The 14,151-nt window shown below is 39.0% G+C and overlaps 1 protein-coding gene across 1 annotated transcript in view; it reads left to right on the top strand.

The window, feature by feature from the left end:
- LOC143294655 (polycystin-2-like) overlaps positions 1-8,289 on the top strand; it is a 44,447-nt gene extending 36,158 nt beyond the window's left edge. Inside the window, 1 exon segment of the mRNA XM_076606037.1 lies at positions 7,291-8,289. Within this exon segment, the coding sequence (XP_076462152.1) occupies positions 7,291-7,344 (54 nt within the window). The 3' untranslated portion in view covers positions 7,345-8,289.
- Positions 8,290-14,151: the final 5,862 nt, after the last annotated feature.

The following is a 14,151-nucleotide window of genomic DNA, read 5'->3' as shown; positions in this document are numbered from 1 at the left end:
GGAGTCATATCTTTCATCATTGTTGAGATTTAGGTGTGTGTGGGGAAGGGGGGTGGGGGGGATCAGGTGTGGGGTGGTACGAGGAGTCATATCTTTCATCATTGTTGAGATTTAGGTGTGTGTGGGGAAGGGGGGTGGGGGGGATCAGGTGTGGGGTGGTACGAGGAGTCATATCTTTCATCATTGTTGAAATTTAGGTGTGTGTGGGGAAGGGGGTGGGGTGGGGATCAGGTGTGGGGTGGTACGAGGAGTCATATCTTTCATCATTGTTGGGATTTAGGTGTGTGTGGGGAAGGGGGGTGGGGATCAGGTGTGGGGTGGTACGAGGAGTTGTATCTTTCATCACTGTTGAGATTTAGGTGTGTGTGGGGAAGGGGGTGGGGATCAGGTGTGGGGTGGTACGAGGAGTCATATCTTTCATCATTGTTGAGATTTAGGTGTGTGTGGGGAAGGGGGGTGGGGGGGATCAGGTGTGGGGTGGTACGAGGAGTCATATCTTTCATCATTGTTGAGATTTAGGTGTGTGTGGGGAAGGGGGGTGGGGGGATCAGGTGTGGGGTGGTACGAGGAGTCATATCTTTCATAACTGTTCAGTCAGATATGTCTGCTGACTTGATTAATATTTCAGTGTTCTTTTTGGTCTCATAGGTGATGTGTGTGTGTGTGTGTGTGTGTGTGTGTGTGTGTTTAACATACTGTGAAATGTGTGAATGATTTGATGAGTTTATCTTGACCTGCAGATGTGTGTTGTGCGTCAGCTTGCTTGCACACAATCACATGCACCCTCATACAGAAATGCAGACACCTGCGTGTAAGTGATTACACATAAACACACACCACATACACCTCGAAGTTTTGCTGTTTTTTTGTTTTTTTTTTGAATAATGTATTCTACTTTCTTAGTATTAATGAAGGTGCTATTTTGTCCATATATGCTTTATTTGTAGCCAGTGGTAGATAATTTATGTTGCTTTTCTTCTTGTTCCTTTCAGTCTTCCGATGCTTAAAGGTAATGTTTCTGATGTTGCATTAGCTATTCCTCTTACTCTTATCATTATTGTTGTTATTTTATAATTTGTGCTGTACTTGCAACAGATGTTTTGGTTTTCTTTTGTGTTGTCAGAAAGAGTGCACTTGCTTGTCGTATTGTCGTGTCCTTTTTATCAGTATACTTGAAAGTTTTAGCTGTGCCACTGACATGAAAAATATTCCTAATGTAGTGCAGGAATGTAGTATTAAACTGAATATAAACTTTGGAGAAACTTGAAAACGACGAATGTCAGTGGACATGCTTGCAAGTGCGTATGTGTAAATGTACATGTTCTCACTCACTAACATAGACACACACACACACACACACACACACACTCACTAACACAGACACACACACACACACACACACACACACACACACACACACACACACACACACACACACACACAGATACTGATACATTAACACAGACACAGGAATGCACACACACACACAAACGCATACACATACACAAATTAACGCATGTACTCACTCACGTGCATGCGCGAGCACACACACACATACATACATATTCTCACATGTTTGAAGTATATACTCATGTCCACACACACAGACACAGACACACACAGACACAGACACACGCACATCAGTGTATACATACAGGCATAAATAGACACAAATATACATTCACACAAACACAGACAGACAGACAGACAGCCACACACACACACACACACACACACACACACACACACACACACACACACACACACACCTCCCCCCTTACACATACACCCCCCACAACTCTCCAGCTTGTGAGCACTGAAGCTGGTTCATATACATGATCACATCTTTGAAGAGGATTATTGTGAGCACTGAAGGTGGTTCATATACATGATCACATCTTTGAAGAGGATTATTGTGAGCACTGAAGCTGGTTCATATACATGATCACATCTTTGAACAGGATTATTGTGAGCACTGAAGCTGGTTCATATACATCATCACATCTTTGAACAGGATTATTGTGAGCACTGAAGGTGGTTCATATACATCATCACATCTTTGAACAGGATTATTGTGAGCACTGAAGGTGGTTCATATACATGATCACATCTTTGAACAGGATTATTGTGAGCACTGAAGGTGGTTCATATACATGATCACATCTTTGAACAGGATTATTGTGAGCACTGAAGGTGGTTCATATACATGATCACATCTTTGAACAGGATTATTGTGAGCACTGAAGGTGGTTCATATACATCATCACATCTTTGAACAGGATTATTGTGAGCACTGAAGCTGGTTCATATACATGATCACATCTTTGAACAGGATTATTGTGAGCACTGAAGCTGGTTCATATACATGATCACATCTTTGAACGAGGATTATTGTGAGCACTGAAGCTGGTTCATATACATCATCACATCTTTGAACAGGATTATTGTTCTTTAAATTAACCAGGTAGGTTTTGGTGGAACTAACTCTCATGACTACAGACCTCAGAATGATATATAAGTCATAAAGTGAATTCTTAAAAGTAGAACTGTAGGCAGACTTTTTTTTGTTTTGTATTGAGTGTTTTCTTCGACAGATCATGAATTCTAAACAGTAAAACTGTAGATGAATTTTATTTTTGGTATTGAGTGTTTTCTTCGACAGATCATGAATTCTAAACAGTAAAACTGTAGATGAATTTTATTTTTGGTATTGAGTGTTTTCTTCGACAGATCATGATTCTAAACAGTAAAACTGTAGATGAATTTTATTTTTGGTATTGAGTGTTTTCTTCGACAGATCATGAATTCTAAACAGTAAAACTGTAGATGAATTTTATTTTTGGTATTGAGTGTTTTCTTCGACAGATCATGAATTCTAAACAGTAAAACTGTAGATGAATTTTATTTTTGGTATTGAGTGTTTTCTTCGACAGATCATGATTCTAAACAGTAAAACTGTAGATGAATTTTATTTTTGGTATTGAGTGTTTTCTTCGACAGATCATGAATTCTAAACAGTAAAACTGTAGATGAATTTTATTTTTGGTATTGAGTGTTTTCTTCGACAGATCATGATTCTAAACAGTAAAACTGTAGATGAATTTTATTTTTGGTATTGAGTGTTTTCTTCGACAGATCATGATTCTAAACAGTAAAACTGTAGATGAATTTTATTTTTGGTATTGAGTGTTTTCTTCGACAGATCATGAATTCTAAACAGTAAAACTGTAGATGAATTTTATTTTTGGTATTGAGTGTTTTCTTCGACAGATCATGATTCTAAACAGTAAAACTGTAGATGAATTTTATTTTTGGTATTGAGTGTTTTCTTCGACAGATCATGATTCTAAACAGTAAAACTGTAGATGAATTTTATTTTTGGTATTGTGTGTTTTCTTCGACAGATCATGATTCTAAACAGTAAAACTGTAGATGAATTTTATTTTTGGTATTGTGTGTTTTCTTCGACAGATCATGATTCTAAACAGTAAAACTGTAGATGAATTTTATTTTTGGTATTGAGTGTTTTCTTCGACAGATCATGATTCTAAACAGTAAAACTGTAGATGAATTTTATTTTTGGTATTGAGTGTTTTCTTCGACAGATCATGATTCTAAACAGTAAAACTGTAGATGAATTTTATTTTTGGTATTGAGTGTTTTCTTCGACAGATCATGATTCTAAACAGTAAAACTGTAGATGAATTTTATTTTTGGTATTGAGTGTTTTCTTCGACAGATCATGATTCTAAACAGTAAAACTGTAGATGAATTTTATTTTTGGTATTGAGTGTTTTCTTCGACAGATCATGATTCTAAACAGTAAAACTGTAGATGAATTTTATTTTTGGTATTGAGTGTTTTCTTCGACAGATCATGATTCTAAACAGTAAAACTGTAGATGAATTTTATTTTTGGTATTGTGTGTTTTCTTCGACAGATCATGATTCTAAACAGTAAAACTGTAGATGAATTTTATTTTTGGTATTGAGTGTTTTCTTCGACAGATCATGATTCTAAACAGTAAAACTGTAGATGAATTTTATTTTTGGTATTGAGTGTTTTCTTCGACAGATCATGATTCTAAACAGTAAAACTGTAGATGAATTTTATTTTTGGTATTGTGTGTTTTCTTCGACAGATCATGATTCTAAACAGTAAAACTGTAGATGAATTTTATTTTTGGTATTGAGTGTTTTCTTCGACAGATCATGATTCTAAACAGTAAAACTGTAGATGAATTTTATTTTTGGTATTGAGTGTTTTCTTCGACAGATCATGATTCTAAACAGTAAAACTGTAGATGAATTTTATTTTTGGTATTGAGTGTTTTCTTCGACAGATCATGAATTCTAAACAGTAAAACTGTAGATGAATTTTATTTTTGGTATTGAGTGTTTTCTTCGACAGATCATGAATTCTAAACAGTAAAACTGTAGATGAATTTTATTTTTGGTATTGAGTGTTTTCTTCGACAGATCATGAATTCTAAACAGTAAAACTGTAGATGAATTTTATTTTTGGTATTGTGTGTTTTCCTTGTGTGTGTTATTGCTCTTTGACTTGTTTGCCAATATCTATCTATTTATCTGTCCATCTCTCTGTATGATTTGATGTTTGGCTGTATGTGTGAGTGCACTCGAAGCTTTTCTCCGTTTTATACTTCTGGTCTTGATTTGCGTATGATAGATATATGTATAAATCATATATGTATATATATAATATTGGTTATTTATTCTGCTCATCAGTGTCTTTTACTAACTTCTCATTGTGTTTGTCATCAGTTTTTTAAGGCAGATATTCTGTGATTTCTGCCATAATGTGTGTGTGTCTGTGTGTGAGTGTGTACGCGAATCAGATACTTTGAAAAATAAAAGAGTCAATAGCCAGTGAGAATTATTATAACAGAAAAGAGTCAATAGCCAGTGAGAATTATTAAAACAGAAAAGAGTCAATAGCCAGTGAGAATTATTATAACAGAAAAGAGTCAATAGCCAGTGAGAATTATTATAACAGAAAAGAGTCAATAGCCAGTGAGAATTATTATAACAGACCTGAGAAGAAGTCAGTCTGTCTTTTCTTACATTCAGCAACGTCAGCACACACTTTCTTGGTGTAAGAATTGAATGAAACCAAACTGTATTTAGGCATCAGTTACTTTTAAATCACATATTGAAAGGTAGCTGTGCATGTGCACATACATACACTCTCGTGCGCATGCGCGCGCACACACACACACACACACACACACACACACACACACACACACACACACACACACACAACTTGCATATCAGAACATGTCTTTGCACACATTTTAGTTCTGTACACATTTTAGCTGTAAACAGTCATCTGACAGTAACATTTTCTCACCAGTGTGTTCGACAGTTTGCATAATTCAGTGTATTTTATGTCCATCCTATTATGCTTGTAGATATTCTTTTCCACTCTTCTTCTTCTCCAGTTTGTTCTGACTAAACTCGGCCATGCTTGATAAAGCAACGGCATGTATAGATGTGGTTTAAAATTGTGTACAGCACGTATAATTGACTTTGAATTGTTTTCCGATCAAAGCCAGTTTTGTAAACGCAGGGAATTGAGAACTGATAGAGGTCAGTTATTTTGTGGGGGCTTTTTTCTTTCTTTGTTTTTGTTTTTTTTAGTCACCTACTTTTTATTTGTTTGTGTTTGCTTTTGCCAACTTCTTAAGTAGGTAGGTTTTAATTATGTGTTATCTTCTGGATGTCTTGTTACGGTTGCTACGATTCCTTGTGCCATGGATAGTTAAACTTGTAATGTCCATGTGTGTGTGTGTGTGTGTGTGTGTGTGTGTGTGTGTGCGTGTGTGTGTTTGCCTGTTTTTTTTTATGGGTATATGCTTAGAAAAATATCTTACTGAAAATTGAAATGAGATATTCACTGAATATTGTGTTCATAGGCATTAGTTTACACATGCAAGATGTTTTAAAACCTTGAAAATGTGTCTTGTGTGTTTTTTGAATTAAAAAAAAAAAAAAAAAAATCTGTCATAAGAGATATAATAACACTGACAGGTAATTAGTTTACATATGAACATAGCTATATGAGATGTTTGTTGGTACCAGTGCATAGATTTGTGTTCTGAATATTATTCATAGTATTTTATTTTTCTATGTGTGTGTGTATGTGTGTGAGTGCATACATGACTGCATGTGTGTGTGTGTGTGTATGTGTGTGTGTGTGTGTGTGTGTGTGTGTGCGCGTGCATTTTATATCATGTCATCAGTATACAAAAAGAAAGCATAAGAAAATGAAATATTAGCTCAGATATAATTCAGTAAGAGAAATGAGAAATAGACTCATTGAAGGCCATGAATTTGTAAAACAACAACATGAACAAGAACAACAGAAAACAGAGTGTATCCAGCAGTCACATCAAACTGTATCAGTCCTGGCAGCTGTCGTTGTGAGTGAGATGAAGGGGAAAGAAAAGAGAACTCTTGATAAAGTGGAGTGATGGCCTAGAGGTAACGCGTCCGCCTTGGAAGGGAGAGAATCTGAGCGCACTGGTTCGAATCAGGCTCAGCCGCCGATATTTTCTCCCCCTCCACTAGACCTTGAGTGGTGATCTGGATGCTTGTCATTCGGATGAGAATAAACCAAGGTCTCGTGTGCAGCATGCACTTAGTGCACGTAAAAGAACCCACAGCAACAAAAGGGTTGTTCCTGGCAAAATTCTGTAGGAAAATCCACTTCGATAGGAAAAACAAATAAAACTGCACACAGGAAAAAATACAAAAAAATTGGTGGCGCTGTGGTGTAGCGACGCGCTGTCCCTGGGGAGAGCAGCCCGAATTTCACACAGAGAAATGTGTTGTGATAAAAAGAAATAGAAATACAAAGTGTTGATGTCCTCTGTCACACAGTCTTTGTTCCTGAGCTCAGCAACACAAGTCAACTCATGGACATGAAGCTTTGCCAGAGAATCCAGCACACCATTTCCAGTATTTCTCTGAATATGTTAGTTCCCCAGGAAGGAAAATACTCTCTGCATCATTGTGGAAATGACGTAATCAGGGGTTAATTACACACACTACAACACCAGCACTATACCCACTGGTGCAGACTCTGGCAGGGCAGGGCAGGGCCTTGATTCCCTCTAATGCAAAATCCTCCTACTTTGCCCAAGTTGCCTGAGTGAGTGGTAGCCTCCCTTACTGTTTTGTCTCTCATCTACAAGTTAATGTATATGCAGCATCCTTTTTTCCTTGTCAGACCTGCTGTATATCCGGTGATGTTTTTTGTGTGCAGGAGTCGGAGGATGCTCTGTTTGATATTGATGACTTGCTGCAGAATCCAGTGTGAAAGTCAGACAGGAACCATCAGCAGACTTGACAATGTTTCTGCCATCCCTTCACTCTCTGAAACCATTCCAGACATTGCAGTGTTTCCTCTTCAGTATAGTTTTGTTTTCTGTTTCTTCTCACTTAAACACTTAAAGTGTGGTGACAAACGTACACCTTGTTTAGATGCCTGGCAGTTTTACTGTGGACTAGACTAAAAAGTAGGTTTGTTAGATTAGATGTAGGTGGTATCTTTGTTGTGTATCATCATAAAAAAAACGTTGCTGCAGCTTAATTATTTTGATTATTAAGAAATGTGGAAATGTGGCTGAGTTAAAAGAAAAAGATGTTCTAATTCTGGAATTACTATTGATAGTATATGAACGCATCTTTTGATAATATAGCTGAGAAAGAAAGAGCTCTGATTCTGGTGATAGTCTATGAACACATCTTTTGGGAATTTAGCTGAGAAAGAAAGAGTTCTGATTCTGGCATTGATTATTACAGTGTATGAACATGTCTTTTTGGAAATATGGCTGAGGACTCTTATTTCTGAAATGATTACTTAGATCTTTTAGAAGAACTGAGTTCATCAGAGAGGGAAAATCCCGTTGTTGTACAGTGTGGTAAAAGGATGGCTGGAGGAAAGGCAGTGCATGAAATTAGGAACACATTATGCCACCATGTCCACATGTCATCGACCAGCATGTTGAAGGAGTAGTGTCTGGAATCATTGTGCTGATTATCCATCAATGGGTGTATCATATTACTCGGCAGAAGAATTATGGTTACAGTATATGGTTGAACTTTTTCAGTTCCAGAGTTGTTGTGTATTCCTTATTACTTGATAGTTTATGTTAGAGTAATAGGGGAGCATGGTTAGAGAGATAGGGGAGCATGGTTAGAGAGATAGAGGAGCATGGTTAGAGAGATAGGGGAGGATGGTTAGAGAGATAGGGGAGGATGGTTAGAGGATAGGGGAGCATGGTTAGAGTGATAGGGGAGCATGGTTAGAGTGATAGGGGAGCATGGTTAGAGAGATAGGGGAGCATGGTTAGAGTGATAGGGGAGCATGGTTAGAGTGATAGGGGAGCATGGTTAGAGAGATAGGGGAGCATGGTTAGAGTGATAGGGGAGCATGGTTAGAGAGATAGGGGAGCATGGTTAGAGAGATAGAGGAGCATGAAGAGTGATAGGGGAGCATGGTTAGAGTGATAGGGGAGCATGGTTAGAGAGATAGGGGAGCATGGTTAGAGTGATAGGGGAGCATGGTTAGAGTGATAGGGGAGCATGGTTAGAGTGATAGGGGAGCATGGTTAGAGAGATAGGGGAGCATGGTTAGAGTGATAGGGGAGCATGGTTAGAGAGATAGGGGAGCATGGTTAGAGTGATAGGGGAGCATGGTTAGAGAGATAGGGGAGCATGGTTAGAGAGATAGGGGAGCATGGTTAGAGTAATAGGGGAGCATGGTTAGAGTGATAGGGGAGCATGGTTAGAGTAATAGGGGAGCATGGTTAGAGTGATAGGGGAGCATGGTTAGAGTGATAGGGGAGCATGGTTAGAGTAATAGGGGAGCATGGTTAGAGTAATAGGGGAGCATGGTTAGAGTGATAGGGGAGCATGGTTAGAGTGATAGGGGAGCATGGTTAGAGAGATAGGGGAGCATGGTTAGAGAGATAGGGGAGCATGGTTAGAGTGATAGGGGAGCATGGTTAGAGTGATAGGGGAGCATGGTTAGAGAGATAGGGGAGCATGGTTAGAGAGATAGGGGAGGATGGTTAGAGAGATAGGGGAGGATGGTTAGAGTGATAGGGGAGCATGAAGAGTGATAGGGGAGCATGAAGAGTGATAGGGGAGCATGGTTAGAGTGATAGGGGAGCATGGTTAGAGTGATAGGGGAGCATGGTTAGAGAGATAGGGGAGGATGTGCTGTTTGCACTCAGAGGTTAACCATCAAAATGAACAAGAAGAAAAAAAAAAAAAAGATCCTTTAAAAGATGGAATAAGAAAAGAAAGAGATGGAAAGCCATTGCAAGTGAAGCTACCTTGTACGTTATGGACATTTCAAACTTAATTTTCTTACAGCAAATAACAGTTGATTTTTTCCCCATTGGTATGTCTTTTTATTTTATGCACTGTCATTTGGAATGCTTTTAATTTAGTATTTTTGTTGGTTTATCAGACAGGAGGTTTATTGTTTTGTTTCTAGAAGTGGTGCAATGAATCTGTATGTTTTGATCTGTTTGTAAAATTTTGTTGAAATTTGCATTTGACTTTTTACATATGTTTATTATCATGTTATGTTAGTGTTGCGTGCTAGTCAGGCTCATCCGTCCAAGTTTACTTTACCCAAAAAAATTATTTTACGCATCAGCGGGAAATACATGGTGGTATTTCTTTAGCTCCCTAGTCAGTGAATTTATACAACATTATTGTTTGGTTATGACTTTGTGAACATATTCTTTCATTTGTGTATGCTGTATTCTGCATATTTAAAAATTTTTTTTTAAAGGATGGATCGATGGTGGTGTTTTGAGGTTGGAAAAGGTATTTTGTCTTCATGTTATCAGCAGACATTTATGTTGACCAAATTTACAGCTGTATTTTATAGACTGCAAGGAGGTACTGACTGTAACCCACAACCTTAATTTGTGTGTGTGTGTGAGTGAGTGTGTCTGTGTGTGTCTGTGTATGTCTGTGTATGTGTGTGTCTGTGTGTGGAAGAAGTTGGCATACAGATACCTCAGTTACTGGATGCAAAGTGCTCAGTGAAAACACAGTTGGTCACAGCACCGGGAATCTGACGGCGAACACCCGTGTGTGTGTTGAGTTTCAGCTTGATTCAGGACAGTGATGAGGCAGAAGCAACCATCTGTGACATCTAACAACAGCAACCATCTATGACATCAAACCAACAGCAACCATCTGTGACATCAAACCAACAGCAACCATCTGTGACATCAAACCACAGCAACCATCTATGACATCAAACCATCTATGACATCAAACCAACAGCAACCATCTGTGACATCAAACCAACAGCAACCATCTGTGACATCAAACCACAGCAACCATCTGTGACATCAAACCAACAGCAACCATCTGTGACATCAAACCAACAGCAACCATCTGTGACATCTAACAACAGCAACCATCTGTGACATCAAACCAACAGCAACCATCTGTGACATCAAACCACAGCAACCATCTGTGACATCAAACCAACAGCAACCATCTGTGACATCAAACCAACAGCAACCATCTATGACATCAAACCATCTGTGACATCAAACCAACAGCAACCATCTATGACATCAAACCATCTATGACATCAAACCACAGCAACCATCTATGACATCAAACCACAGCAACCATCTATGACATCAAACCATCTATGACATCAAACCAACAGCAACCATCTGTGACATCAAACCAACAGCAACCATCTATGACATCAAACCAACAGCAACCATCTATGACATCAAACCATCTATGACATCAAACCAACAGCAACCATCTATGACATCAAACCATCTATGACATCAAACCAACAGCAACCATCTATGACATCAAACCAACAGCAACCATCTATGACATCAAACCATCTATGACATCAAACCAACAGCAACCATCTATGACATCAAACCATCTATGACATCAAACCACAGCAACCATCTATGACATCAAACCAACAGCAACCATCTGTGACATCAAACCATCTATGACATCAAACCAACAGCAACCATCTATGACATCAAACCATCTGTGACATCTAACCACAGCAACCATCTATGACATCAAACCATCTATGACATCAAACCAACAGCAACCATCTATGACATCAAACCATCTATGACATCAAACCATCTATGACATCAAACCAACAGTAATCAGTAGACATCCAGAAAAGTTGCTTTGTCTTGAATCACTGATGAAAAATACTCAACATTAAAAGATTTTGAATTTCCAACCTGTTTTGGGAAATGGAAGAAAAACTCCTGTCAAATGTAGCAGTGTTGAAAGAAAAGCACTGATAGCATTGCAGAATGGATGTCAAATGTAGCAGTGTTGAAAGAAAAGCACTGATAGCATTGCAGAATGGATGGGAAATGTAGCAGTGTTGAAAGAAAAGCACTGATAGCATTGCAGAATGGATGTCAAATGTAGCAGTGTTGAAAGAAAAGCACTGATAGCATTGCAGAATGGATGGGAAATGTAGCAGTGTTGAAAGAAAAGCACTGATAGCATTGCAGAATGGATGGGAAATGTAGCAGTGTTGAAAGAAAAGCACTGATAGCATTGCAGAATGGATGGGAAATGTAGCAGTGTTGAAAGAAAAGCACTGATAGCATTGCAGAATGGATGGGAACACTTTTTGCAGAGACCCGGGCTTTGACACACATGTACCGACGCATTTATACTGACAGATCTGGAGGAATCTTGTGAAGGGTTCTTCAGTTCAATGCGTCCCATATGTCTGCTGACAGAGTTCAGGGAGAAGAGAAAGATCTGGAGGAACCTTGTCAACAGTTCTTCAGTTCAACGCGTCCCGTATGTCTGCTGACAGAGTTCAGGGAGAAGAGAAAGATCTGGAGAAATGTTGTCAACAGTTCTTCAGTTCAACGCGTCCCTTATGTCTGCTGACAGAGTTCAGGGAGAAGAGAAAGATCTGGAGAAATGTTGTCAACAGTTCTTCAGTTCAACGCGTCCCGTATGTCTGCTGACAGAGTTCAGGGAGAAGAGAAAGATCTGGAGAAATGTTGTCAACAGTTCTTCAGTTCAACGCGTCCCTTATGTCTGCTGACAGAGTTCAGGGAGAAGAGAAAGATCTGGAGAAATGTTGTCAACAGTTCTTCAGTTCAACGCGTCCCGTATGTCTGCTGACAGAGTTCAGGGAGAAGAGAAAGATCTGGAGAAATGTCAACAGTTCTTCAGTTCAACGCGTCCCGTATGTCTGCTGACAGAGTTCAGGGAGAAGAGAAAGATCTGGAGAAATGTTGTCAACAGTTCTTCAGTTCAACGCGTCCCATATGTCTGCTGACAGAGTTCAGGGAGAAGAGAAAGATCTGGAGGAACCTTGTCAACAGTTCTTCAGTTCAACACGTCCCGTATGTCTGCTGACAGAGTTCAGGGAGAAGAAAACGAAGAGCAGTGTTACTCAGACTTGAAGTGGCTTTGAGTTAACTTGAATGATTCTACTGATTCACGTTACACGTCTTAATGTTAAAGAGATCTCAATTTTTAGGAAACTTCCCTATGTGCATGGTGTTGATTATTTTGATTCCAGTGCAGAACCAGCACAGAAGTAAGGCTTCAAGTTGACTTGATGACTCGACTGATTCACATCACAGATTTTGAGATACGAAGAGAAAACTTCGCCATGTGCAAGGTGTTTATTTGATTCCAGTCCAGAACCAGCACAGAACTGAAGAAGGATGCATGTTGGTTATCAGATGATGCATGTTGGTTATCAGATGATGCATGTTGGTTATCAGATGATGCATGTTGGTTATCAGATGATGCATGTTGGTCATCAGATGATGCATGTTGGTTATCAGATGATGCATGTTGGTTATCAGATGATGCATGTCGGTTATCAGATGATTAACTGTGTGTGTTCTCCTTAGAGAGTTGTCGTGAGTTGCAATTATCAACCACTGGAAGAAGTTTGTAACTTGGCCTGAATTATGAAAGGGTTTGTGTTAACATTCTAAACATGGAGAGAAAACCAGAATGTGATTGTGAGCTTTTCTTTGCAGGCAAGTGACTTTGCATTGTGTAGCACGCAGGTAAGGTCGCGGGGGAAAAAAAATACAGTGGTTTTCAGCATTTTTTCTTTTTCGTTTTTTGGTTCCTGTTGATTTTGAAACCTGTTTTACTGATTAATTTTTAGTATGATTGATGGATATTTACCTGTGAGGGAGTGGCTGGTTTTTGAATAAACAGCTATAGATTATATATATATATCTAAGAGAGAGACTTGAAAAAGGGAAGCAAATCAAGTTTCAAAGGAATACCTATATCGGCCAGTACCAGTCAGAGGTTGTGTTCTTTATGGAGTGTGCCATTCATATTTAGAGATGGCACATGAATTTCATTGTCACTTTAGATAATTTTTGTTGTTGTAATTGTTTGTTGTAGCGTTGCTTGGATGGATCAATTTATGCAGGGTGTTCTGTTCATTTTATAAACTTTCTTGGACTCCACAGTAAAAATAGAAAACACAGCCAATGGTCATAACACACATGTTGTAAGAGTATTGTTCTCAGTTTCAAGTAGTTTACATTTAATTAATTTATGCACTTGATTAATTTATTCACCTATTTATTGCTGTTGTTTCAAACACACTACTGTATCTATTGTAGAAGTTCAATGCACTTCATGTGTTTGCATTTTGGTCCTTGAATCTTATTCCTAAACAAACTTTGACAAGCAGTGGCATTTGTGTGGTATAGTGATTAATATGAAAAAGAAAAGAAAAAAAGAAACGCATCCTCCCCCTCCCTAACTTTGGCACTGTGCAGCAAGGGTGTGATGGACACCGCAGTCTGTGTGACAAAGACAGCTACACGCTGCAAGTCCACCTCACATGGAGCTTCCAGATCAGTGGAAGTGGGTCAGGCCAGTACCTCTTCCTGAGCACCTGATGGAAGTGGGTCAGGCCAGTACCTCTTCCTGAGCACCTGATGGAGGGGGCAGGACTGCAGCAATGTTCTGCTGTCTGGCTGTCAGTCCCACAGGGGCACTGTGTTGGGCGGGGCCAGTACCTGTTCCTGAGCACCTGATGGAAGGGGCAGGACTACAGCAATGTTCTGCTGTCTGGCTGTCA

This window comes from Babylonia areolata, chromosome 1, assembly GCF_041734735.1.
Source record: "Babylonia areolata isolate BAREFJ2019XMU chromosome 1, ASM4173473v1, whole genome shotgun sequence".
In the NCBI taxonomy this organism is placed as follows: Eukaryota; Metazoa; Mollusca; class Gastropoda; order Neogastropoda; family Buccinidae; genus Babylonia; species Babylonia areolata.
The sequence above is the reverse complement of the archived record's forward strand: the minus strand, read 5'-3'. Positions and strand labels throughout refer to the sequence as shown.